At 40.2% G+C, this 25,377-nt stretch overlaps 1 protein-coding gene across 1 annotated transcript in view; it reads right to left on the reverse strand.

The window, feature by feature from the left end:
* The window catches only part of LOC135056657 (alpha-2-macroglobulin-like), a 221,455-nt gene that overhangs the window by 45,125 nt on the left and 150,953 nt on the right, over positions 1-25,377 (reverse strand). Inside the window, exons 19-27 of the mRNA XM_063962103.1 lie at positions 24,026-24,251; positions 21,536-21,656; positions 17,718-17,839; positions 16,088-16,139; positions 14,130-14,213; positions 13,833-14,009; positions 10,563-10,638; positions 1,733-1,889; positions 451-519 (exon numbers count right to left, since the gene is read on the reverse strand). Of these exons, the coding sequence (XP_063818173.1) occupies positions 451-519; positions 1,733-1,889; positions 10,563-10,638; positions 13,833-14,009; positions 14,130-14,213; positions 16,088-16,139; positions 17,718-17,839; positions 21,536-21,656; positions 24,026-24,251 (1,084 nt within the window). The remainder of the gene's footprint in view (positions 1-450; positions 520-1,732; positions 1,890-10,562; positions 10,639-13,832; positions 14,010-14,129; positions 14,214-16,087; positions 16,140-17,717; positions 17,840-21,535; positions 21,657-24,025; positions 24,252-25,377) is intronic.

A 25,377-nucleotide genomic window follows, 5' to 3' on the forward strand; every position in this document is an offset into this window, starting at 1 on the left:
CCTTCCTTATTGTGTACGCTCGTCCGGGCACAGTATCCTAACTGAGGCTTGGAGGAGGGTCATAGGGGGAGGAGCCAGTGCACACCACCTGATCCTAAAGCTTTATTTTTGTGCCCTGTCTCCTGCGGAGCCGCTAATCCCCATGGTCCTGACGGAGTCCCCAGCATCCACTACGGACTACGAGAAATAGAATTATCGGTAAGTAAATTCTTATTATTAACAAATGGCAACCTTTTACATACGCACAAGTCTCAGCATGTTCAGGGATATTCTTTTGCTATATCTAAACAAGGGGAACAGACACATATTTTACATTTCGCTACCAGTCATGGGAAGTTAGTGTAATATCAATCACTTGGTTGATATATTTCCATTTTCTGTTCAGCTGTCTTATGCTTTTCTAATACAAGGAGCTGCATCAATAAAATGCTATGAAATAAGATCACTTACATTGCAGACCACGTGATGCTCCAGCAGTGAGATAACGACGTAGGCTGTATTTGCAACTATATTTTTTGCCTATAAAGAAATGGAAAAAACTGACTGATCTCTGACCGATATTCAAATAATAACTTTGTATCAAATAATAACTGTATGTTATAATGGTATGTGGCATAATCTCAACTGGAGGGCACTATAAAGTGGCATCATTTAACCAGCTATTTGTAATGTGATGTAATATAAACTGGAAGGCACTATAAAGTTACATAATATGAACTGGGGTATTATAATCTAGAACAATATGAACTGAAGGCATGACAGTGTGGCATAATCTGATCAGGGAGCACTAAAATGTGGTATAATATGAACTGGGGACACTGTATACCATAATGTTAATGGGGCGCATGTTATATAATGTGTACTGGCAGCGTAACAATGTGACATAAGTTAAACTAGGGAACTATTATGGTTCATAAAATAAACTAGGTCACAACTATGAGGCATAACATTAATTATGGCACTACTGTGGTTCTGAAAGAACTAGGGCACTATTATGGGGCAAAAAATTAACAACTCATAATGGTGTCTCTCTAGAAGCACTGGGACAGGGCCATCTACAAAATGTTGCTACGCCCAGGGATGTGCGGTGAGGTAAATGGCTGAGGAAGCTTCCAGAGCCGGATTTACAAACAATATATGAGCCCAAGGATCCATGTGGACATTATACAAAGGTGCAGCAGTATATACTGCTGGAAATGTGGTGAGTTTTGATCAGATATGTGCGGACGAGGTAGGCAGGAGAGGCACTGCCTAACCTGCCATAGACATTTTACTCCAGGGTATGACCCTATTACAATAATACAAAGAAGATATTTTTAATATATTCTCTGTATTTTTCTTCTTTATATAGTCAAAACTCTGGCATATAAATTAGTATGACAGTAAAGGATCCGCCTCACCAGCCTCATTTCATCGCACATCACTGGCTACGCCCCTGACTATAGTAGCATAAAATCTAAATATGGCTATAGGTTACTCTAGTTTTGTTACACTGTTTGTAAATAAGAACATACCATGTATATATATTTTAAGTCTTTCTAACGCATTTGCAATAGTGTGCTTATGGTTTAATATTCTTTTTTTCTTATTACAACGGGCATCATTGTATATTATCTAGTTCTTTAATAGGGCCAACTGCCAGTAATAAAATCGACATCAGAACATTGTGGATTGTGCTCATGTTTTCATGCAATCAGAATCCCAGTGAAAAATGTAATAGATCCGTACATACCTTTAGATCATTATTAAAGTAATGAACCGATTCGTTAAAACAACCATTTGGTAACTGTTTATTCTGTAGCCATGTCACAGCTTGCTGAATGATGGTCTGATCTATGGGGATGAAGTCCTGAGCATTGCTAAGAGTCTTTAATACTAACGCTGTGATCCTGCAACAGGGTTTAAAAATACTGGTTAGTAGCAGTCAAATAAATCCATCATGAATCATGATATCCTAAACAGGTGATAGATCAAGAGTAAACTTGTAATATATTTTTAAATAAAAAAATCTCTGTAATATATGTAATATGTATAGCTGCTATGTAGAAGGAAGAGTAAAAGTAGATAATAGTTTTGATGCACATGAAAAGGTTTTAATTTTTTTCTATGGGCAGGATGTATCAAGCATCACATTTTGCATATGATATATCCCGCCTCTTACTGCATGCATAGAAGTGCATGCACACAGCGTCTATTCACCGCTGCTCTGCAAGGTGAATTAATCAGATAAGAAGTTAATGATGGTTGCGTGCTAGTTGAGTGGTGGAAGCTGATCACAATTCATCGCTTTTCTATCTTATTCATCTACAATTTGTTTAAAGCACAGGTGTTCCTGAAATTTTATTTAAAGTTTACAAACTTAGAGATTTGTTAAAGTCCAAGCCACATATCAAAGCTCATTATATTAACATGCCATATTTGAAACTGTACTCTCAATATTAACAATTTACAACTGGAGACCACTTTCACTGTTTGAGATAGTGGTATTTCAGGGCAGCCCATTTATTTTTATTACATAGGGCCTAATTAAGACCTGGTCACAGCAGCAAATTTGTTAATGGGCAAAGTCATGTGCACTGCAGGGGGGGGGGCAAATATAACATGTGCAGAGAAAGTTAGATTTGGGTGGGGTGTGTTCAAACTGAAATCTAAATTGCAGTGTAAAAATAAATAGGACATTTGGGATAATGGAGAAAGGGGAAAAAAATCTTCTGCACTATTACAAATGCTTTATGCTGTAATTGGTTATGGAGCCCCATTTGTTAGTATGGACAAATAGTCATTCAGTACAGGTGGGGGTGCTGCCCTAGACAACTTATATTGTAAGATACTGAAGGATAAGAAAGAAAAAAGAGTTGTCTTTTTTGTTGGCGCACTAGAAGATAAAAAAAATAAAAAAATAACTTTTATTGTTTACTATTAAAGTCAACTGGTAAGTGATATAACAGACATACAAGTGATAATGTGAAAAAATAATAACATTAAAGTGAAATTTAAAAACGTGCTATGTTGTCCTGTTTCTGTATCTTCAGAGGTTCTACAGATATTATATTGTTGTATGTTCCAATGTAACACAATAAATTACAATATCCAGTTCCTGTGTCTCAGATTTGTTTTGATCCTTCTTTGCGCATACAATCCAGACTGCTAACAGTGTAATGGATTTCAGTATTCAGTTCCTGTGTCTCAATTGTGGTTTAATCCTTCTTTACACATGCAATCCGGGCTGCTATAGTGCATATAAAACACACCACACAAATTGCGTAACAATAAATTTTGATGTTTTGTACTAAGTGAGAATGATACTCCTCTCATGTATTTTACAATTTCAATATCACATAGCATACACACAGTTGGAATAGATGGATGGCTATATAATATGAAACTATCTAATCATCAGCTATAGAGACTTCACTGTCACTCAGCTGTTATAAATCACATCTGCTGTGCAGATTATAAATCGCAGTATCCATGGGCCACTGTTGTTCTCTGATTATACCGTTATAGGTTTCTATTAATCACTCAGTCATCTTATCCATTGATTGAAATCCTTAATATTCCATGTGTAATATAATATGTAGAAGAAATGCATAATTCTATAATCCAACTGTGTGTATGCTATGTGATATTGAAATTGTAAAATACCTGAGAGGAGTATCAGTCTCACTTAGTACAAAACATCGAAATTTATTGTTACTCAATTTGTGTGGTGTGTTTTATATGCACTATAGCAGCCCGGATTGCATGTGTAAAGAAGGATTAAAACTAGTGATGAGCGGGTTCGGTTTCTCGGAATCCGAACCCCCCCGAACTTCACCCATTTTACACGGGTCCGAGGCATACTTGGATCCTCCCGCCTTGCTCGGTTAACCCGCGCGCGCCCGAACGCCATCTTCCGCTGTCGGATTCTCGCGAGATTCGTATTCTATATAAGGAGCCGCGCGTCGCCGCCATTTTTCACTCGTGCATTGGAGATGATAGTGAGAGGACGTGACTGGCGTCCTCTCAGTTTCTGTGTTCAGTGTGCTGCAAATATCTGTGCTCAGTGTGCTGCAAATATCTGTGCTCAGTGTGCTGCAAATATCTACGTTCTCTGCCTGAAAAACGCTCCATATCTGTGCTCAGTGTGCAGCAAATATCTGTGCTCAGTGTGCCTTATTGTGGGGACTGGGGACCACCAGTATTATATAGGAGGAGGACAGTGCAGTTTTGCTGACCAGTGACCAGTGACCACCAGTATTATACGTTCTCTGCCTGAAAAACGCTCCATATCTGTGCTGCATTGTAGTATATAGTAGGAGTACAGTGCATAATTTTGCTGACCACCAGTATATAATATATAGCAGTACGGTACAGTAGGCCACTGCTCTACCTACCTCTGTGTCGTCAAGTATACTATCCATCCATACCTGTGGTGCATTTAAGTTGTGCGCAGTATATATAGTAGGAGTACAGTGCATAATTTTGCTGACCACCAGTATATAATATATATATCAGTACGGTACAGTAGGCCACTGCTCTACCTACCTCTGTGTCGTCAAATATACTATCCATCCATACCTGTGGTGCATTTAAGTTGTGCACAGTATATATAGTAGGAGTACAGTGCATAATTTTGCTGACCAAAAGTATATAATATATAGCAGTACGGTACAGTAGGCCACTGCTCTACCTACCTCTGTGTCGTCAAGTATACTATCCATCCATACCTGTGGTGCATTTAAGTTGTGCGTAGTATATATAAAGTAGTAGGACAGTGCATAATTTTGCTGACCACCAATATATAATATATAGCAGTACGGTACAGTAGGCCACTGCTCTAGCTACCTCTGTGTCGTCAAGTATACTATCCATCCATACCTGTGGTGCATTTAAGTTGTGCGCAGTATATATATAGTAGTAGGACAGTGCATAATTTTGCTGACCACCAGTATATAATATATATCAGTACGGTACAGTAGGCGACTGCTCTACCTACCTCTGTGTCGTCAAATATACTATCCATCCATACCTGTGGTGCATTTAAGATGTGCACAGTATATATAGTAGGAGTAGAGTGCATAATTTTGCTGACCACCAGTATATAATATATAGCAGTACGGTACAGTAGGCCACTGCTCTACCTGCCTCTGTGTCGTCAAGTATACTATCCATCCATACCTGTGGTGCATTTAAGTTGTGCGCAGTATATATAAAGTAGTAGGACAGTGCATAATTTTGCTGACCACCAATATATAATATATAGCAGTACGGTACAGTAGGCCACTGCTCTAGCTACCTCTGTGTCGTCAAGTATACTATCCATCCATACCTGTGGTGCATTTAAGTTGTGCGCACTATATATATAGTAGTAGGACAGTGCATAATTTTGCTGACCACCAGTATATAATATATAGCAGTACGGTACAGTAGGCCATTGCTATTGATATATTACTGGCATATAATTCCACACATTAAAAAATGGAGAACAAAAATGTGGAGGGTAAAATAGGGAAAGATCAAGATCCACTTCCACCTCATGCTGGAGCTGCTGCCACTAGTCATGGCCGAGACGATGAAATGCCATCAACGTCGTCTGCCAAGGCCGATGCCCAATGTCATAGTAGAGAGCATGTAAAATAAAAAAAAACAAAAGTTCAGTAAAATGACCCAAAAATCAAAATTAAAAGTGTCTGAGGAGAAGCGTAAACTTGCCAATATGCCATTTACGACACGGAGTGGCAAGGAACGGCTGAGGCCCTGTCCTATGTTCATGGCTAGTGGTTCAGCTTCACATGAGGATAGAAGCACTCATCCTCTCACTAGAAAAATGAAAAGACTTAAGCTGGCAAAAGCACAGCAAAGAACTGTGCGTTCTTCTAAATCACAAATCCCCAAGGAGAGTCCAATTGTGTCGGTTGCGATGCCTGACCTTCCCAACACTGGACGGGAAGAGGTGGCGCCTTCCACCATTTGCACGCCCCCTGCAAGTGCTGGAAGTAGCACCCGCAGTCCAGTTCCTGATAGTCAAATTGAAGATGTCACTGCTGAAGTACACCAGGATGAAGATATGGGTGTTGCTGGCGCTGGGGAGGAAATTGACAAGGAGGAGTCTGATGGTGAGGTGGTTTGTTTAAGTCAGGCACCCGGGGAGACACCTGTTGTCCGTGGGACGAATATGGCCATTGACATGCCTGGTCAAATTACAAAAAAAAAATCACCACTTCGGTGTGGAATTATTTCAACAGAAATGCGGACAACTGGTGTCAAGCCATGTGTTGCCTTTGTCACGCTGTAATAAGTAGGGGTAAGGACGTTAACCACCTAGGAACATCCTCCCTTATACGTCACCTGGAGCGCATTCATCAGAAGTCATTAACAAGTTCAAAAACTTTGGGTGACAGCGGAAGCAGTCCACTGACAACTAAATCCCTTCCTCTTGTAACCAAGCTCCTGCAAACCACACCAGTGTCAATTTCCTCCTTACACAGGAAAGCCAATAGTCCTGCAGGCCATATCACTGTCAAGTCTGACGAGTCCTCTCCTGCCTGGGATTCCTCCGATGCATCTTTGAGTGTAATGCCTACTGCTGCTGGCGCTGCTGTTGTTGCTGCTGGGAGTCGATCGTCATCCCAGAGGGGAAGTCGGAAGACCGCTTGTACTACTTCCAGTAAGCAATTGACTGTCCAACAGTCCTTTGCGAGGAAGATGAAATATCACAGCAGTCATCCTGCTGCAAAGCGGATAACTCAGGCCTTGGCAGCCTGGGTGGTGAAAAACGTGTTTCCGGTATCCACCGTTAATTCACAGGCAACTACAGACGTGATTGAGATACTGTGTCCCCGGTACCAAATACCATCTAGGTTCCATTTCTCTAGGCAGGCGATACCGAAAATGTACACAGACCTCAGAAAAGAGTCACCAGTGTCCTAAAAAATGCAGTTGTACCCAATGTCCACTTAACCACGGACATGTGGACAAGTGGAGCAGGGCAGACTTAGGACTATAAGACTGTGACAGCCCACTGGGTAGATGTATTGCCTCCCGCAGCAAGAACAGCAGCGGCGGCACCAGTAGCAGCATCTCGCAAACACTAACTCGTTCCTAGTCTGTCTACGCTTTGTATCACCGCTTTCCATAAGAGGCACACAGCTGACAACCTCTTACGGAAACTGAGGAACATCATCGCAGAATGGCTTACCCCAATTGGACTCTCCTGGGGATTTGTGACATCGGACAATGCCACCAATATTGTGCGTGCATTACATGTGGGCAAATTCCAGCACGTCTCATGTTTTGCACATACATTGAATTTGGTGGCGCAGAATTATTTAAAAAACGACAGGGGCGTGCAAGAGATGCTGTCGGTGGACCGAAGCATTGCTAGCCACTTTCGGCATTCAGCCACCGCGTGCCGAAGACTGGAGCACCAGCAAACACTCCTGAACCTGCCCCGCCATCATCTGAAGCAAGAGGTGGTAACGAGGTGGAATTCAACCCTCTATATGCTTCAGAGGATGGAGGAGCAGCAAAAGGCCATTCAAGACTATACAGCTACCTATGATATAGGCAAAGGAGGGGGAATGCACCTGACTCAAGTGCAGTGGAGAATGATTTCAACGTTGTGCAAGGTTCTGGAACCCTTTGAACTTGCCACACGTGAAGTCAGTTCAGACACTGCCAGCCTGAGTCAGGTCATTCCCCTCATCAGACTTTTGCAGAAGAAGCTGGAGACATTGAAGGAGGAGCTAAAACAGAGCGATTCCGCTAGGCATGTGGGACTTGTGGATGGAGCCCTTAATTCGCTTAACCAGGATTCACGGGTGGTCAATCTGTTGAAATCAGAGCACTACATTTTGGCCACCGTGCTCGATCCTAGATTTAAAACCTACGTTGGTATCTCTCTTTCCGGCAGACACAAGTCTTCAGAGGTTCAAAGACCTGCTGGTGAGAAAATTGTCAAGTCAAGCGGAACGTGACCCGTCAACAGCTCCTTCTTCACATTCTCCCGCAACTGGGGCTACGAGGAAAAGGCTAAGAATTCCGAGCCCACCCGCTGGCGGTGACGCAGGGCAGTCTGGAGCAAGTGCTGACATCTGGTCCGGACTGAAGGACCTGCCAACGATTACTGACATGTCGTCTACTGTCACTGCATATGATTCTGTCACCATTGAAAGAATGGTGGAGGATTATATGAGTGACCGCATCCAAGTAGGCACATCAGACAGTCCGTACGTATACTGGCAGGAAAAAGAGGCAATTTGGAGGCCCTTGCAGAAACTGGCTTTATTTTACCTAAGTTGCCCCCCCTCCAGTGTGTACTCCGAAAGAGTGTTTAGTGCAGCCGCTCACCTTGTCAGCAATCGGCGTACGAGGTTAATTCCACAAAATGTGGAGAAGATGATGTTCATCAAAGTGAATTTGAATCAATTCCTCCGTGGAGACATTCACCAGCAATTGCCTCCAGAAAGTACACAGGGACCTGAGATGGTGGATTCCAGTGGGGACGAATTAATAATCTGTGAGGAGGGGGATGTACACAGTGAAAGGGGTGAGGAATCGGAGGATGAGGAGGAGGTGGACATCTTGCCTCTGTAGAGCCAGTTTGTGCAAGGAGAGATTGATTGCTTCTTTTTTGGTGGGGGCCCAAACCAACCAGTCATTTCAGTCACAGTCGTGTGGCAGACCCTGTGGTTGAAATGATGGGTTTGTTAAAGTGTGCATGTCCTGTTTATACAACATAAGGGTGGGTGGGGAGGGCCCAAGGACAATTCCATCTTGCACCTCTTTTTTCTTTCATTTTTCTTTGCATCATGTGCTGTTTGGGGACTATTTTTTGAAGTGCCATCCTGTCTGACACTGCAGTGCCACTCCTAGATGGGCCAGGTGTTTGTTTCGGCCACTTGGGTCGCTTAGCTTAGTCACACAGCTACCTCATTGCGCCTCTTTTTTTCTTTGCATCATGTGCTGTTTGGGGACAATTTTTTTAATCTGCCATCCTGTCTGACACTGCAGTGCCACTCCTAGATGGGCCAGGCGTTTGTGTCGGCCACTAGGGTCGCTTAGCTTAGCCATCCAGCGACCTCGGTGCAAATTTTAGGACTAAAATAATATTGTGAGGTATGAGGTGTTCAGAATAGACTGGAAATGAGTGGAAATTATGGTTATGGAGGTTAATAATACTATGGGATCAAAATGACCCCCAAATTCTATGATTTAAGCTGTTTTTGAGGGTTTTTTGTAAAAAAACACCCGAATCCAAAACACACCCGAATCTGACAAAAAATTTTCAGGGAGGTTTTGCCAAAACGCGTCCGAATCCAAAACACGGCCGCGGAACTGAATCCAAAACCAAAACACAAAACCCGAAAAATGTCCGATGCACATCACTAATTAAAACACAATTGAGACACAGGAACTGGATACTGAAATCCATTACACTGTTAGCAGTCTGGATTGTATTCGCAAAGAAGGATCAATACAAAATTGAGAAACAGGAACTGGATATTGTAATTTATTGTGTTACATTGGAACATACAACAATATAATATCTGTAGAACCTCTGAAGATACAGAAACAGGACAACATAGCACGTTTTTAAATTTCGCTTTAATGTTATTATTTTTTCACATTATCACTTGTATGTCTGTTATATCACTTACCAGTTGACTTTTAATAGTAAACAATAAAAGTTATTTTTTCAATTTTTTTACTTCTAGTGCGCCAACAAAAAAGACAAATCTTTTCTTTCTTATCCTTTAGTGTAAAAATAAAGAAGCCAGTATTTACCCTGCACAGAAACGAAATATCCCACCCAAATCTAACTCTCTCTGCAAATGTTATGTCTGCCCCCCCCCCCCCTGCAGTGCACATGGTTTTGCCCATTAACTAACAAATTTGCTGCTGTGATCAGATCTGAATTAGGCCCTTAGTGCATTTGCCATAAGCCCAGTGACCTGACTATACTACACCATTCTTTCTAGGATATTCAATTTGCCCTGAAGAGACATTGAGAGTAAAAAACCCCGATGTTTCTTCGGGTGTTGCAGTTGGGCTATTTGATTAGCTCAGCCATTAAAATGGTGAAACCTGTGTGTTAATGGGTGAAATAGCCCCATTTTCTGATGAAAAAGGGGCTGTTATTATGGATTTGTCTTCGCCTGCCGAAGGCAGGTGAAACAAAATCCCTGATAAGCCTCGGCATGCGCCGGCTTATCGGGGCCAATTAGAAAGCCCCCCCCCCCGGCGAGGCTTATCACTCGACAGTGATGGGGCCAATTGAATATCCCAGTTTGTGTCTATTCATTTGTTGTGTTTATTTTTAGAGATGTTCCCTCTATACTTCTCTGGGAACATGGGATTGGAGAAAATTGTGTAAAAGCAACAATAAAGAGTTTTTTATTTGACTTGGAAAATTTTAAATTTTGACAGGTAAATTTATTTCAACTAATCAGAAATTGGATCCAAACCACCAAGATACTATCATATATTGTATAGATGTATTGTGTGCAGAGTGTGCATCCTAATTGCTCACTGTCAGACTATATAGATGAACTCATATACTGTAAATGTTTTCTACATACCAGAAATTTGCAGGACCACCTGGAAACCCTCCATATGAGCCATTTTCATTTTTAAATGTCAGTTGTCTCTGGTAGTCTGCAAGATAAAGACATGTCAGTAATAAATATCTTTAGGTTCCTCTTTTACCAGCTATTTCTTTCTGTTAGAATTTGAAAAATATTATAATTGACCTCATTGCACTTTTTAAAAGTGAGAGATTATCGAATGACTGCACATGCGTACGGATTATAATGCGCACACTCTAGGCCAAACTGTGAAAGAAATCAGCGTTTTTTTATTGCTAGACGTACGCAGGATGATTGTCAGTAAGCTGACATTTGGGGGTATTAACTGTCCATTTTCTGGGAGTGTCAGGAAAAACGCAGGCGTTCCCAAGTGTTTTCAGGGAGGGTGTGTGACGTCAGCTCCGGCCCGATCAGCCTGTTTCTTTCGCTCTGTAGGAGTAAGTCCTGGGCTAAGCACAGACTGCACACACTGGAATAAACATATGATGGTGAGTGAGTTGCGAACGTATTTGCCACTGATCAGCATTTGCAAAGCTTTTTGCACGGCGTATGCAGACTTGCACGGGGCAGCTTTTCACTCTGTCTGGGCGGCGACTATCTGATCGCAAACCTCTGCAAATTTGCAGAGGAGCGATCAGGTCTGAATTAGGGGCTAAAGACATAAGCAATGAAAGGGTAAATAAACAGTCCATTCAGATTGCATGGAAATAGAAAAGTATTTGTTCTGTATAACTAAATTCCTGTATAAACAAAACCACCTATGAACAAGGTGATGTTTAACAGGAGAAAACAATAGTAACCCTGTTTTGTAAATGCATACTAATAATATTATCTCCAGTGTCTGCATTTCGTATAATTTTGCCCCTGTATATTTTTTGGACAAAATGGGAATCACTTTGTCATATCACACTTAGGGCTTTAGGGGGTAATTCAGACCTGATCGCAGCAGCCGGGAGGCTGAGGAGGATTCTGACATGCTTCAGAGCGGTAAGAGGGCTTCAGAGCGGTAAGAGGGCTTCAGAGCAGTAAGATGGTTATTAGCGCAGCGTAACATCTTAGTACATCCCGCCCTTAGTGCTCCTTGAGGACTGAGTTTGGGAACCACTGTTGTATATGGATTGAATATGGTAGGACTGTTTTGGGCATAGCACACACAGGGTAAACCATGCCTACTTTCTAAAGAAGAGCCCTTTTCTTGATTTCTATTCTTCTAGGTTGTAATCCCTGCAGTAGTATGATTCAGTCCTTCACTGCTCTCATATACTTCATCATCAATACATATTGGCAATATTGTTCAGTTTGTATGTATTATGTATGTATTCATTAAGATATTTTGCAATTTTCTCTCCGTGTTCCATAACTTCTTCTCCAATTAGCCTTAACATGTGACTTCCACAGTGATGATACATTGCTATGAGGAGGTAATACTGAGACCATTCATTTATACTCTACTGGAATATTACAGTCAAAGACAGAGCATCTAAATACTTCTGATCTTATTTGTATCAAACACCTTCCACATGAACTAATCATAACTCATCAATGCCATATTTATGGATTGGAAATATCAGTAACATCTATGACATCTGTGACACTATGCAATTTACTACAGTACGTGGTCTTATTTATAAAATGTAGTATTTATTTGTATTATAAAAGGTAGGTGTTTTAGTAGGCCACTCTAATTACACTTCCTAAAACTTAGAAACACGCATCTAGACTTTTCTATATCTACAAACAGCTCTTTAATCAGTTTATTGTGAACATGTACATGAAAATAGAGACAGAAAGGCTTTTATTCACCCATACTAATCAGACCAAATTCAGAGCAGAAGACTATGGGGGGTATTCAATTATGTCCAGACATAGCTATTCAATCCAGGCCATTTTCGACCACTTTTCCGACAAATGCGGATTTGACTTAAGAAATATTTGACTTGTTAACAAGTCAAATCTACATCCACGGAAAATAGTTGAAAACAGCAGCGGTTTCGTCAAAAACACGTGGAACGTCAGTCGAAAAACACGTGGATCATCAGTCGAAAAATCGTCAGTTTGATTGAATAGATCGAATGTAAATTAGACCTAAAAATGGGCAAAAAGTGCAGATTTTCCGACTGTTGGAAAATTCGGCACTAATTGTATGCACCCCTATATACATTTAACATTATACATTATACATTTAGCCCATAATGAGGGCATTTAAAATTTGTACTTGTTAGTTATTCTGCCATCTAGCTTTGCAGGCAGCCCTCGCTACATGCATGATACCTTTTGCTATGTCTGCAAGTATTCATGCTCTGACTTATTCATCACTTTTACAACCAATGCAAAATGGGAAGAAATTAATAGAGAACTTCTCCCAGGTCAATTGTCTCATGTTCTTCACGATTTAGTGGCCAGGATATTTCACTTGGAACTAAAAAAACAACTCAAGGACCTTTTGATAAAGGGTAAGATATTTGGATCCTCAGTGTGCTATAACTATAGGGTACAATGTCAGAATGACATAATTGCTTGTTTTCTGAAATTTCTCCACTTTATCTCTTTCCAGGGCTTGATACATCTCCCCATTTTGATACAAATATATCAGAATAGACCTTAGCTCAGTATAGGTACAAAATAAAATAAAAAAAAACCTGTATCAATGTACTGAGTGAAATACATGTAGGAACAAGGAAATCAGAATATTAAAGCAACAGAATATGTTTTTAGCACAGACTATAATTTAAACCCAAATAAGGCACAATATTGGGTTGTAACAGGTATATTCAGACTGAAAGGAAGAGCTAAGTCTTGTTTTTTTTTTTTTTTTTACTTTCTTTGCTCCTGCTCCTCTTCAACAATAACACTCCTCTGTATTTTTTTTAGATATGTGCGCGGACCCTCATGGTTTGGTTTTGGTTTTGCCAAAACCACCCTCAGTGTTTTTGTTTTGTTTTTAGGTTTTGGCAAGTGTTTTGTTTCGGACTTCAGATTTAAAATCCGAAGTTCAAGTTTTGTATTTAAAAAATAGGTCTAAATTACATAATATTAGCTGTATTTATCAATTTTCAAGAAATCTAAAACCCAAAATTCGGATTTAAAATCTGAATTATGTTATGGGAATAGATCTGGAATGGGACTGGATTCAGATCCTTCCAGGGGATCCAAACTGTAACTCTGTTCAGTTCTGAACCACAAAATTCAGGTGGGTTTGTATTGCTGAAGAACCGAACAGCACATCTTTAATATTTATTAAGATACACATCTCACATAACGTACTTTCAGTCATGGCTTTCACTCCCTTTTCCTTGAGTTCTGGAGTTAGTTCTTTGGTACTCTGTAGATACTGCATTGTGTACACATATCTAGATAGCTTTGCTATGTTCTGCTCCCCACAGCCATCAGCCATATATACAACGTTGTCCAAGTTAATGACAATATTGCCCATGAGATCACCTGCAAAGCAAGTTATAATAGTTAGTTAGTTATAATGCAATAGCGCTAACATTAATGTACTTGTAGATCAAAATAATATTATCCAATCTCAATGAGGTTCTTCCTCAGCAGATACCTCACCCAAAACAATCATGTGTGTATGGGCGGAGCCTGGCACAAATCTCTCTGGTACATGGAAGGAAACGTGGATTTTCTCACTGGTATCTGGCAAGAAAACATCAAATTCAATTGGGAGAGCAAATTTGTTAACTTTAAAAAATACCAACTAAAATAAATGTTCCACAACAGGTTCAGCAGAGGGGATATTAATTCAAAGGAGATTAAATCAAAATTAAATAATATTTTAACACCCTTGGCTTGATAACTCATGCCTTTTTAATCAATATGTCCAAATAGTTAATCTCTCTATTTAGGTAAAGTAACTAATCTGTACATAATCAATATAGTTATAACTTTGCATAACCTGACATTTCCTAAATATATCCGCAAGAGCCACAATAATGCATCTATTTTGTTAAGAAATACTTTTCTGTATAATGTTAATAATATAATATCTATAGTAACTCTAAAACTTTAATGAATGAATGAATGAAGGAATGAATGAATTATTTATTTATATAATAAAAAGTAGAACTGAATGCTGAGCCCAAACTTTCATAGCAATAAGTAGAGATGAGCAGTCCGGATAACAGATCCTAACTTTGGGGATCCAAGTCCACCCAAGCTGTGTCTTGGGTATTTCTGCCAGACTCGGATCCCGCATTGAGAACATACGTCATCCTCCCGGCGTAGGATTCTTGCGGGACTTGGATTCTATACAAGGCACCATGGCTGGGACTCGGTGCCATTTCACAATAACGCTTGCTGCTGTATGCTGCACCATACTCTGCTTTATTGTCTGTGCCGTATCCAGACTCCCAAGTGGTTGTGTTCTATAGTGACTGTGTATGGGGGCACACTGCTGTGCTGTACTCTACTGTATTGGCTGTGCTGTGTCCAGATTCACAAGTGACTGTGCTCTGTATAATGACTGTTTAGGGGTATGCTGTACGGTGCTGTCTGCTGCAGCTGTACTCTGCTGTATTTGCTGTGCTGTATTGGTGTGGCTGTGCTGCATTGTATTGCTGTGCTGTATTAGCAAGAGACTTCAGACTCAAAAGTGGCTGTGCTCTGTATAGTGACTGTGTATAGGGGCACGCTGCTGTATGCTGCGCTGTACTCTGCTGTAAATTGTACTGTTTGGTGTGGTTTACCCTAGGGCGCATTGTTCACTTGCATCTATAAGCCCTGTGACTCCATGCAGTTTCAACTGCTCTGAGTGTTCAAAAAATAAAAATATATACATAGATCTATGGTTTGTACTGTTCTGTGCACTGTACCTCAGTACGCTGTGGCAAAATTGTATAGATGTGCTATAAACTGCCGCTGCTCTACTGCTTAGTAACCAGCCAGCTCTCTGCAGCCTTTGACCAATATTGAAGAAAACAATATTGTGAGATGTGCAGTGCTCAAAATTGACTGGAATTGACTGGAAATTAATGTTATTGAGGTTAATAATACTCTAGGAACAAGAAAAGCTCAAATTATGTGATTTTAGCTTTCTTTGATAATGTTTGAAAAAAATGCAAATGTGGTTTGGCAAATCCAAATCCAAATCCAAAACCGGACAACGACGAATCATGGCCAAATCCAAATCCAGCAAAAATGATCCGTTGCACATCTCTAGCAATAAGTAACATTTCCCCAAGGTAGCAAGATAATTGTGATTTGCAGCAAAACGTAACTTTTTATTGATGAGATCCTAGCACTTTTAATAATAATAATGATAATCAGAGTCCAAAGTGATCGGGTTATCTGATCTAAAGATGAGTCTCAACTAACATACTGTAGAATGTATTGTGCTAGACTTGAATTATTATGTCCAACTGTAATAATTGAACTGTATCCTTTGAACTATATCCATTGTAAGGTTCAAAAAGGGTTGAAATTACCTAAAGGATAAAAAAAGGGGCAGACTAGATGGGCAAGTGGTTCTTATCTGCCAACAACTTCTATGTTTCTATGCATCCTTCACTCACCTGCTGGGTACAGAAGGAAGGTCTCTGTCTTCTGCTCTTCATGGCCTCTAGCCTAAAATAAGCATAAAAGTTATGATGTCATTAATGGTGTAGTAGAAGATACCATAGGAGAATACAATAAGTTTAATCATTTTGACCATGAAACATAGGTTGTGTACATTGAACCATCAGAATGCAAAGGTGATCTCAGTTCTGCTCAAAAAATGTTGGATTTTGGAAAATTTTGGATTTCAGAATTTTGAATATGGGAGACTCCTGCAGCAGCGATAAGTATGTGAGTGTGTGTGACTGTGTGTGTCTGAGTGTATGACCTCCGGTGTGTGTGGCTATCTTGTGTGTATGTGACCCCCTGAACAGCAGCTGGGAGAACTACATCTCCCAGTATTCACCTCCTCGCCAAGCAGCCCGCTCACCACCCAGCAGCTACAGTAACTTGCTTCCAGCAGCCCCCTCGCCAGTGGGAAGACAAAAGGGAGACCACCAGGAGACGTGGAGACCACAGGAGAGATAAGAATTATTATTTTTTTTATGTAATTACTCTCGCTAGGTCTGCTAGTGTTTTTTTTTTTCCAGTGAAAACCTTGCACCCAATTGAATTCTCCCTTAGGGAAGGTAACAATAACAATGAAAATGGTAATTATTTGTGAGAAAGGGAACATTTTCTGTTAACTTACATCAAGTCTCTGTCAGGAAGTGCCCAGTGGAGACTGAGGGAGAGATGTATCAAGCCTTGGAGAGTAATAAATTGGAGAAGTTGCCTAAAGCAACCAATAAGTTTGTAAATGACATTTCAAAGACTGTGATAGATAAATGACAGCTAGAGGCTAATTGTTTGCTTTGGGTAACTTCCCCACTTTATCACTCCCCAATTCTTGTTATCTCTCCACCACTAAGAAGGGAGACACACAACAACAGATTGAGGATCTCACACTGATGAAGTAAGAGAATAGATGCATCCACTCTACACTCTTTATTTCTTATTTCTGCATTTAATTGTGTCCATATGAGCACACATGCTTCCTGGTGGGACATGTGGAAGTACCTGAACAGTATGTGGTGGGGAATGATCAGAGTATTAGTTATATTTAGGGGGCAAGAGCAGTGGAGTCACAAGGGGGGTGACACCAAAGTGCCAACTCATGATCAGTGACAGGAGCTACAGTAGGTGCTGCACTGTAACATTACAGTGCAGCAACCCGGCTCCTGTCACTGTGTAAGAGGGGGCACTGAAGTAGGAGCACTTCCTGGGGGCAGCCTGCTCCTTCCAAACCCCCAGCATCATGAAAACTGGGATCGGGAAGGCAATTCATGCCCCCGTCCCGTGAGTCCACGCACCCATCCCACAAAGCAATTCCCTCTTTTGAGCCCATCGCACTGGGTGTCTATAAGCTTAGTGACGCCTCTAGGCAAGAGTAGGGAGGTCTCGCCAAGCTCAGAAATATAGGGCAGGCTGTAATAGAGTTCGAGATCGGCTGACATCCCGCTCATCCGGCGATCTTGGACCCTATTACATCCCTCCCATAGTGTGGGATATGTGGCAAGTTTTGTCTGTCCATTATAGTTCGCAATGAGAGACGTAAGATGTGCCCTTGTAGGGCCCTAAGCTGTGGTACTATGTTTTAACTCTTACCTTGACCACAACAGTTTTCTCAATAGAGTCTTCTCTATGATCCTTTCCCAACAAAAGTGAATCTTCAGTACATTCTCCTTCCAACTGCAGAGAACCGCTGCTCACATGGATCTTTAAGTTCTCTATAAAGTGAAGATAGGACAATGATATTCAGTAAGTAGGCGGTATCCTGATGATAGATCAACCATGTCTAGGTAGACAGTCAATAGGTCAACACCATATGGTCAACATGAATTAGGTTAACAGGTACAAAACGTTGACAGATGAAAGGTTGGCAGTGCTTAAGGTTGACTGGTACAAAAGGTCAACATGTTTAGAATATCAACATGTCAATTGGTGACATACAAATGGTCGACACGTTTCTTGGGGGGCGGTTTCGCATTTCCCATCATTTGTTTTATTTACTATCCATGTGGACATTGATTGGGAATAGTAAGATTACCTAAAAAGTGGTGAGTGAAGAGTGCCCGCGAGGTTACATGTTTGTCCTGATGATGGTGACATATGATGAAATATACAAGATTTGACAAAAAAGTGTGTCGACTATTTGTGTCGACCATTGTCATGTTGACCTTTTAACCTTGTCGACCTTTTGTACTTGTCAATCTAATGCATGTCGACCATTCAGTGTTGACCTATTGACTGATAGCCTAAACAGTGTTGAATTTTTTACCACACCCAGACCAGCTATCACATTTTTAAATTTCTTGTATTGCTACCATTTTATTATGTCTACAAACTTTATATATTATTATTATTTAGTAAAAGTTGCACTTTTACATTGTTTCACAATGATTTTTCCATGTCTCTGAGCACAGCTCTCCAGAACTTAGCATTCACCCATTAAGGGAGTAGGTGTCCAATACAGAATGTATTCTCAATTCCAGTCTTTAGGTATCTTGCTTTTAAGATGATATTAGTCATGTCCAGGTGAATGTAGGGTAGGGCAGTAATTCTTTCATTTTTACCCACAGGGAAATCTAGTTGGCTAGAATTTGGAACCTAAATTGCAGTTGACACCACCAATATAACCCCAGGCTACTCTTATAAACTCCATCTCTTTGGAATTTTAACTCCATGATAAATACTATTAATCATAATTAGCATTACTAATTTACACGTGACTTTGCATAGAGTAAATTATATATTTTTCATAGACAAAACTGTATATGGACAAAAGTATTCGGACACCTGACCATTACACAAACAGGAAAAAAAAAAAACCGAAATAACAGCTTGAAAGCGCCCAAGTAATAGACTATAAAATACCAAAATTTCCCTGATATGGCGCGCAGCCGACAACACTAGGTGTGTGTTATATAGAGATTGCAAAAAACAGGGAAACGGCTGCGCAGTGTATCAGGGAAAAAATGAAAAGAGCCGACGTTTTGTTTAAAAATTAACACAATTTATTAACCATGAATACTGAATAAAAATATGCTTTTCATAAAACTAGTAATTTAAAAGTTAGTAGTATGTATAACTGTATAATGAAACACACCTTGATGAATATAGGTATCGTAGGAAATTTAGGAGCAGCTTATATAAGGAGACTTGTTGAAGATGCGTAATTACTCACAAGATTTTCACTTGTGGATTCATTTGTATAGATAATAAATGAAAAACGGTCCCAAATAGTGCACAGTGTGCCCGTCACAAAGCTGTGTTGCTGTAATGTATACCTCTCCTGTGGGCTGGTCTGAGACCGGGCGTCCCCGGTTCTTGATCCTGCGTTGCCCACTCGTGCTATGCAGCAAGGAGATGGTAAAAGCCGCCGGGCTGATGTAGTACGTGAGACGGATGTAGCTGATAGGAGCCGCGTGCTGGTATGTGCGGCTTGCGGGAACCGAAGTGCCGGTATGAAAGTCCGTTGGATCTTGGCAGAGAGCTGCTGGTGTAGATACCTGGATCAAGGTGGATGATGAGGCGGGGTCCTAACGCGTTTCGTCACGTATCACGTGACTTTTTCAAAGGTGTATTCCTACCTCTGTGCTCAGCAGTATTTAAAGCCAAAGTGGCTAAGTGTATACAGGTGTACAAGATAAAATAAGTAATCATTAAGAAACTGTTGTGGTTTAAAACGTCAGCTCATATACTAAAGTGCCTAATAAATTTTAGTAGAGGCAGTTTAGTTTATACTTTAATATGGAGTTGGTCCCCCTTTTGCAGATATAACAGCTTCCACTCTTCTTGGAAGGCTTTCGAAAAGATTGTGTTTTGGGGGGAATTTGTGCCCATTCATTTGTAGCGCATTTATAAGGTCAAGCACTGATGTTGGACGAGAAGGCCTGGCTCGCAAGCTCCATTCCAGTTCATCCGAAAAGTGCTCGATAGGGTTGAGATCAGAGTTCTGTTCGGGCCAGTCATGTTCTTCCGCACCAAACTCATCAAACCATGTCCTTTCTCTTTGTGCACTGAGGCACAGTCATGTTGGAATAGAAAAGGTCCTTACCCAAACTGTTCCCACAAAGTTGGAATCATAGCATTGTCCAAATAATCTTGGTATGCTGAAGCATAAAGATTGTCCTTCACTGGAGATAAAGGGCCTAGCCAAAACCCTGAAAAACAGCCCCATACCATTATCCCTACTCCTCCAAACTTCACGGTTGGCATAATGCAGTCAGACAGGTAACGTTCTCCCGGCATCTGCCAAACGCAGACTCGCCCATCTGACTGCCAAACAGAGAAGCGTGATTCATCACTCTACAGAACACGTTTCCACTGCTCCACAGTCCAGTGTCGGTGTGCTTTACACCACTCAATCCAACGTTCTGCATTGGACTTGGTGATGTGAGGCCTGCATGAAGCTGCTCGCCATGGAAATCCATTTAATTAAGCTCCCGCCGCATAGTTTTTGTGCTTACATTAATGCCAGTGGAAGTTTGGAACTCTTCAGCTATGGAATCAGCAGAGTGTTGGCGACTTTTACGCACGATGCGCCTTAGCAGTTGCTGACCACGCTCTGTGATTTTACATGGCTGAGTTGCTGTCGTTTCTAAATGCTTCCACTTTCTAATAATTTCACTTACAGTTGACCATGGAATATACAGGAGGTATGAAATTTCACGAACCTTATTGCAAAGGTGGCATCCTATCACAGAACCATGCTTGCAGTCACTGAGCTCTTCAGAATGACCCATTTTGTAACAAATGTTTACAAATGGAGACTGCATGGCTAGGTGCTTCATTTTATACACCTGTGGCAAAGGGTCTGATTGAAACACCTAAAGTCAATAATTAACAGGTGTTGCCAAATACGTTTGTCCATATAGTGTATCTCTAGTATATGTGTAAAGTAGCAGAGGTTCATAGGTTCTACTGTATAAACTAATATGTGTAAAGCAGCAGAGGTTCATAGGTTCTACTGTATAAACTAAAAACAAACCATCTCTGTATTTTGTGGCTCAGTCACATTGTTTGGTGGTACATACAATCAATACCGTTTGATCATGCTAGTTTTATGGGTTAATGTATTGAAACAAGCAGTGCAAAGTGTTATAAAGTGGACCAGTGGAGAAGTTGCCCATATCAACCAATCAACTACGAGGTAGTACATTCTATAAAATGATAAGTAGAAGCTTATTTGTTGCTATGGGGACCTCTCTACCGGTCCATGCCTCCAGTCTTTTCATTGCTTGATACATCAATCCCATAGTCACTATCAGGTTTTACATCTTTAGAAACTGAACTTGTTGGGAGGTATGTATAGTAAGAAGGATAATGGTGAACATGGTGCTATTGCTATACCTTAAGTACAGTATACATTTTAATATCTTTAAACCCGATCATTTCAAATTTATCACAAAGCTATACAGTACTTATGTGTAGGGCTGTGGCTTCCCAGGTAAAGTGTGTTGATTGGCCTTCACAGATACATCTGGCCTGCTCCTTCTTTTGGACAGTTAAGAAATCCTCTGAATCAGATAGTGATACCACCACCTGCAATAATGACACAGTAAAAGCAACAAATACGTGAACTATGCTTATAAACTATTGTATTAGGAGACAATAATGTGATTTTTTTTAAAGTAAAAAAAAGATGTGCTGCTTGTAAGAAAACTGTACAAGAGGACCAAAACATTTGTTTTATAGGTTTTACAAGCTACAGTAAATAGAAAATGTTTGAAACAGTTTTGTGTAGAAGTTATACCCCTTTCAAAACATGTTTACCTGGTGACTCATATTTACAAGATTCGGCATCTTAGACTGGCTTTTGGCTCGCTACCACTGACAACTCATTGCTACTGGAAAATATGGTGTTGGTACAGTAGTAGCTAGATAAATCCACAGTCACACTTGAGTTGTTGGTGGATCCGTTGAAGCTTATGTATAAAGGACACCATGTTAGTATACTGTTTGACATGGGTTATTAATTCTGCCACAAATATTCAGTATAAGCTGGAAGTATTAATTCATATTTAGAATATAGCAATTGGATTTTGTAAACCCATCAAACAGTCCTAACATGGGTCAGATAACGGATCAATGATAAATCTCAAAAATGTAACAGAATTAAAAGACTAGATTGATATGATTTTAAATTGTAATGACTACTGTTCAAGTGAAACCAATACAGGTTGAGTATCCCTTATCCAAAATGCTTGGGACCAGAGGAATTTTGGATATCGGATTTTTCCGTATTTTGGAATAATTGCATACCATAATGAGATATCATGGTGATGGGACCTAAATATAAGCACCTAATGCATTTATGTTTCATATACACCTTATACACACAGCCTGAAGGTCATTTTAGACAATATTTTTTATAACTTTGTGCATTAAACAAAGTGTGTGTACATTCACACAATTCATTTATGTTTCATATACACCTTATACACACAGCCTGAAGGTAATTTAATACAATATTTTTAATAACTTTGTGTATTAAACAAAGTTTGTGTACATTGAGCCATCAAAAAACAATGGTTACACTATCTCACTCTCACTCAAAAAAGTCCATATTTCAGAATATTCCGTATTTCTGAATATTTGGATATGGGATACTCAACCTGTATATGAATAATTATCGATGACAAGCTTATATTGAAAACAACATAATTAAACTGCAAATACTGTACAGTATAGTATCATCATTTATAGTTTTAGAAACTTAAATAATGGAAAAACATAAGAAAAAATAAAATAATTAATCAATAATTACTTTCTACATCTATTACTTGTGATGTTTGTTTAAATATAGATGCGGCGGGGTGTAATGCAGTCTGAGATCACCAGAGGTGCGGGTTGCCGGCCGATCTCTGAGGTTTTTTTAAAGGGACAATCACTTACAAGGCATGGTTTTGCCTTGTAAGTAATTGTCTCTTTAAAAAAACATCAGAGAATGGTTATTAAGATGATTATTAATGTGATAACGTGGTAGGTAATGCCGTTTTGATTAAGTATATATGTGGGGAAATGTAATAGGGTCCCGAATTTCAGCCAAGACTGCCCGTATTTTTAAACCAGCAATAATTTACAAGGAAAAACCTAAGGGCATATACAGGGGTATGGTGCATAGTCATGCATTATAGTTACTATAAATAGGCATAAAATGCAACGGCTGACAGCAGCATCAGTCAGAAATTTTAGTCAAATCATCATGCATAGGAGACCACAAATAGGTTGAACTCGATGGACAATTGTCTTTTTTCAACCTCAGATACTATGTTACTATGTTACTATGTTACATTGAGAAGATCTTTTGATCATCTCTTTCTAAGTATTCAACTTACTGGTGTCCTGCCATACGAGGGGGGTATAACATGCCAAAGGGAAATAGTAATATCTGTCCAGCAGGATAATTTACCACTCAGGGATATCTTGTGAGTGGAGTGGGTCTGTGTGCAGCCTCTGAGCCTGCCTGTACCCTCTCATTGCTGCATGCGTACTGTAGCCTCTGACACTGTGTCAGAACTTACTGTGCATGCACATATCTCTGGAAAATGGCGCCTTCACTATTTCCAGGGGTAATCATATCTCCACTATAGATGTGTGCAGATCCTGGTGTTTTGTTTCTAAATCATTGATAAAAACAGCTAAAATCATGTAAATTGGATGCTAGTATGTAGTACAGAAGCATGAACTACAGCCCACACCATCTAGACACACTCTCCTGTGTGACATGGCACCTAATATCATCTTGCACTGTGCATTTCATGTTTTGTATTCACCCACTGTAACCACTAAAGTTACACCCATGATGGATCTTTGAAAAGAGCACAGTTGGCTCTGTGGTATGGTAGGCTGACATCTACAGTTGGCAAACTTAATGGAACATTCTCCTATTGTTTTATAACTGTACTTACCAGCACACAGCTCTTCACATAGTTAAAGACCAGTGCTTGGATTGTAAATGTCTCTCCTTGTACCACAGAGTAGGGTAATATCAGGTCGATGAAGTATGGTTGGAAGGTGGTGAGCCCAACATCCTTTATTTCACCAATTCCAGAATTTCCCAGACAGACAGCATCAGTTACCCACTTGGTGATACTATCAGGGGTAGTCAGGTTCAGCTCTGTGTGTCCCTCTGGGCTGTAAAACAAGATTAGTGCTGGGTTCAAATGAATAGTGTTTATTAACAACAATAATAATAATAATAATAATAATAATAATGAATAATGTAACAAAAAAAATAATTATCTTGTAGTTAATGCAGTATTAAAGTTTACAACTACAAAAATACAACTGCCAACAATACTACTAATGTATCAGTGTTAACTGACACATACAGTTCCTTAAAAATGCTGCTACTATTTCAACATGACACAGTGGAATTCCAATGTAGCTACAGTAACAAGTAGATCCATGTGTAGGTCTATGTGTAGGAGCAGGAAGAGCAATCATCATGAATATACTGATCTGATCTGTTTGTTTGGGGTTTTTTCTTCTATTTTTTGATTACAATCCATCCTTTAACTCATTAAAACTAGAGATGAGCGCCGGAAATTTTTCGGGTTTTGTGTTTTGGTTTTGGGTTCGGTTCCGCGGCCGTGTTTTGGGTTCGACCGCGTTTTGGCAAAACCTCACCGAATTTTTTTTGTCGGATTCGGGTGTGTTTTGGATTCGGGTGTTTTTTTCAAAAAACCCTAAAAAACAGCTTAAATCATAGAATTTGGGGGTAATTTTGATCCCAAAGTATTATTAACCTCAAAAAACATAATTTACACTCATTTTCAGCCTATTCTGAACACATCACACCTCACAATATTATTTTTAGTCCTAAAATTTGCACCGAGGTCGCTGTGTGAGTAAGATAAGCGACCCTAGTGGCCGACACAAACACCGGGCCCATCTAGGAGTGGCACTGCAGTGTCACGCAGGATGGCCCTTCCAAAAAACCCTCCCCAAACAGCACATGACGCAAAGAAAAAAAGAGGCGCAATGAGGTAGCTGACTGTGTGAGTAAGATTAGCGACCCTAGTGGCCGACACAAACACCGGGCCCATCTAGGAGTGGCACTGCAGTGGCACGCAGGATGTCCCTTCCAAAAAACCCTCCCCAAACAGCACATGACGCAAAGAAAAAAAGAGGCTTTTTACTGATATTTGGTGTTTTGGATTTGACATGCTCTGTACTATGACATTGGGCATCGGCCTTGGCAGACGACGTTGCTGGCATTTCATCGTCTCGGCCATGACTAGTGGCAGCAGCTTCAGCA

Source organism: Pseudophryne corroboree, chromosome 3 (genome assembly GCF_028390025.1).
Source record: "Pseudophryne corroboree isolate aPseCor3 chromosome 3, aPseCor3.hap2, whole genome shotgun sequence".
Taxonomy (NCBI): Eukaryota; Metazoa; Chordata; class Amphibia; order Anura; family Myobatrachidae; genus Pseudophryne; species Pseudophryne corroboree.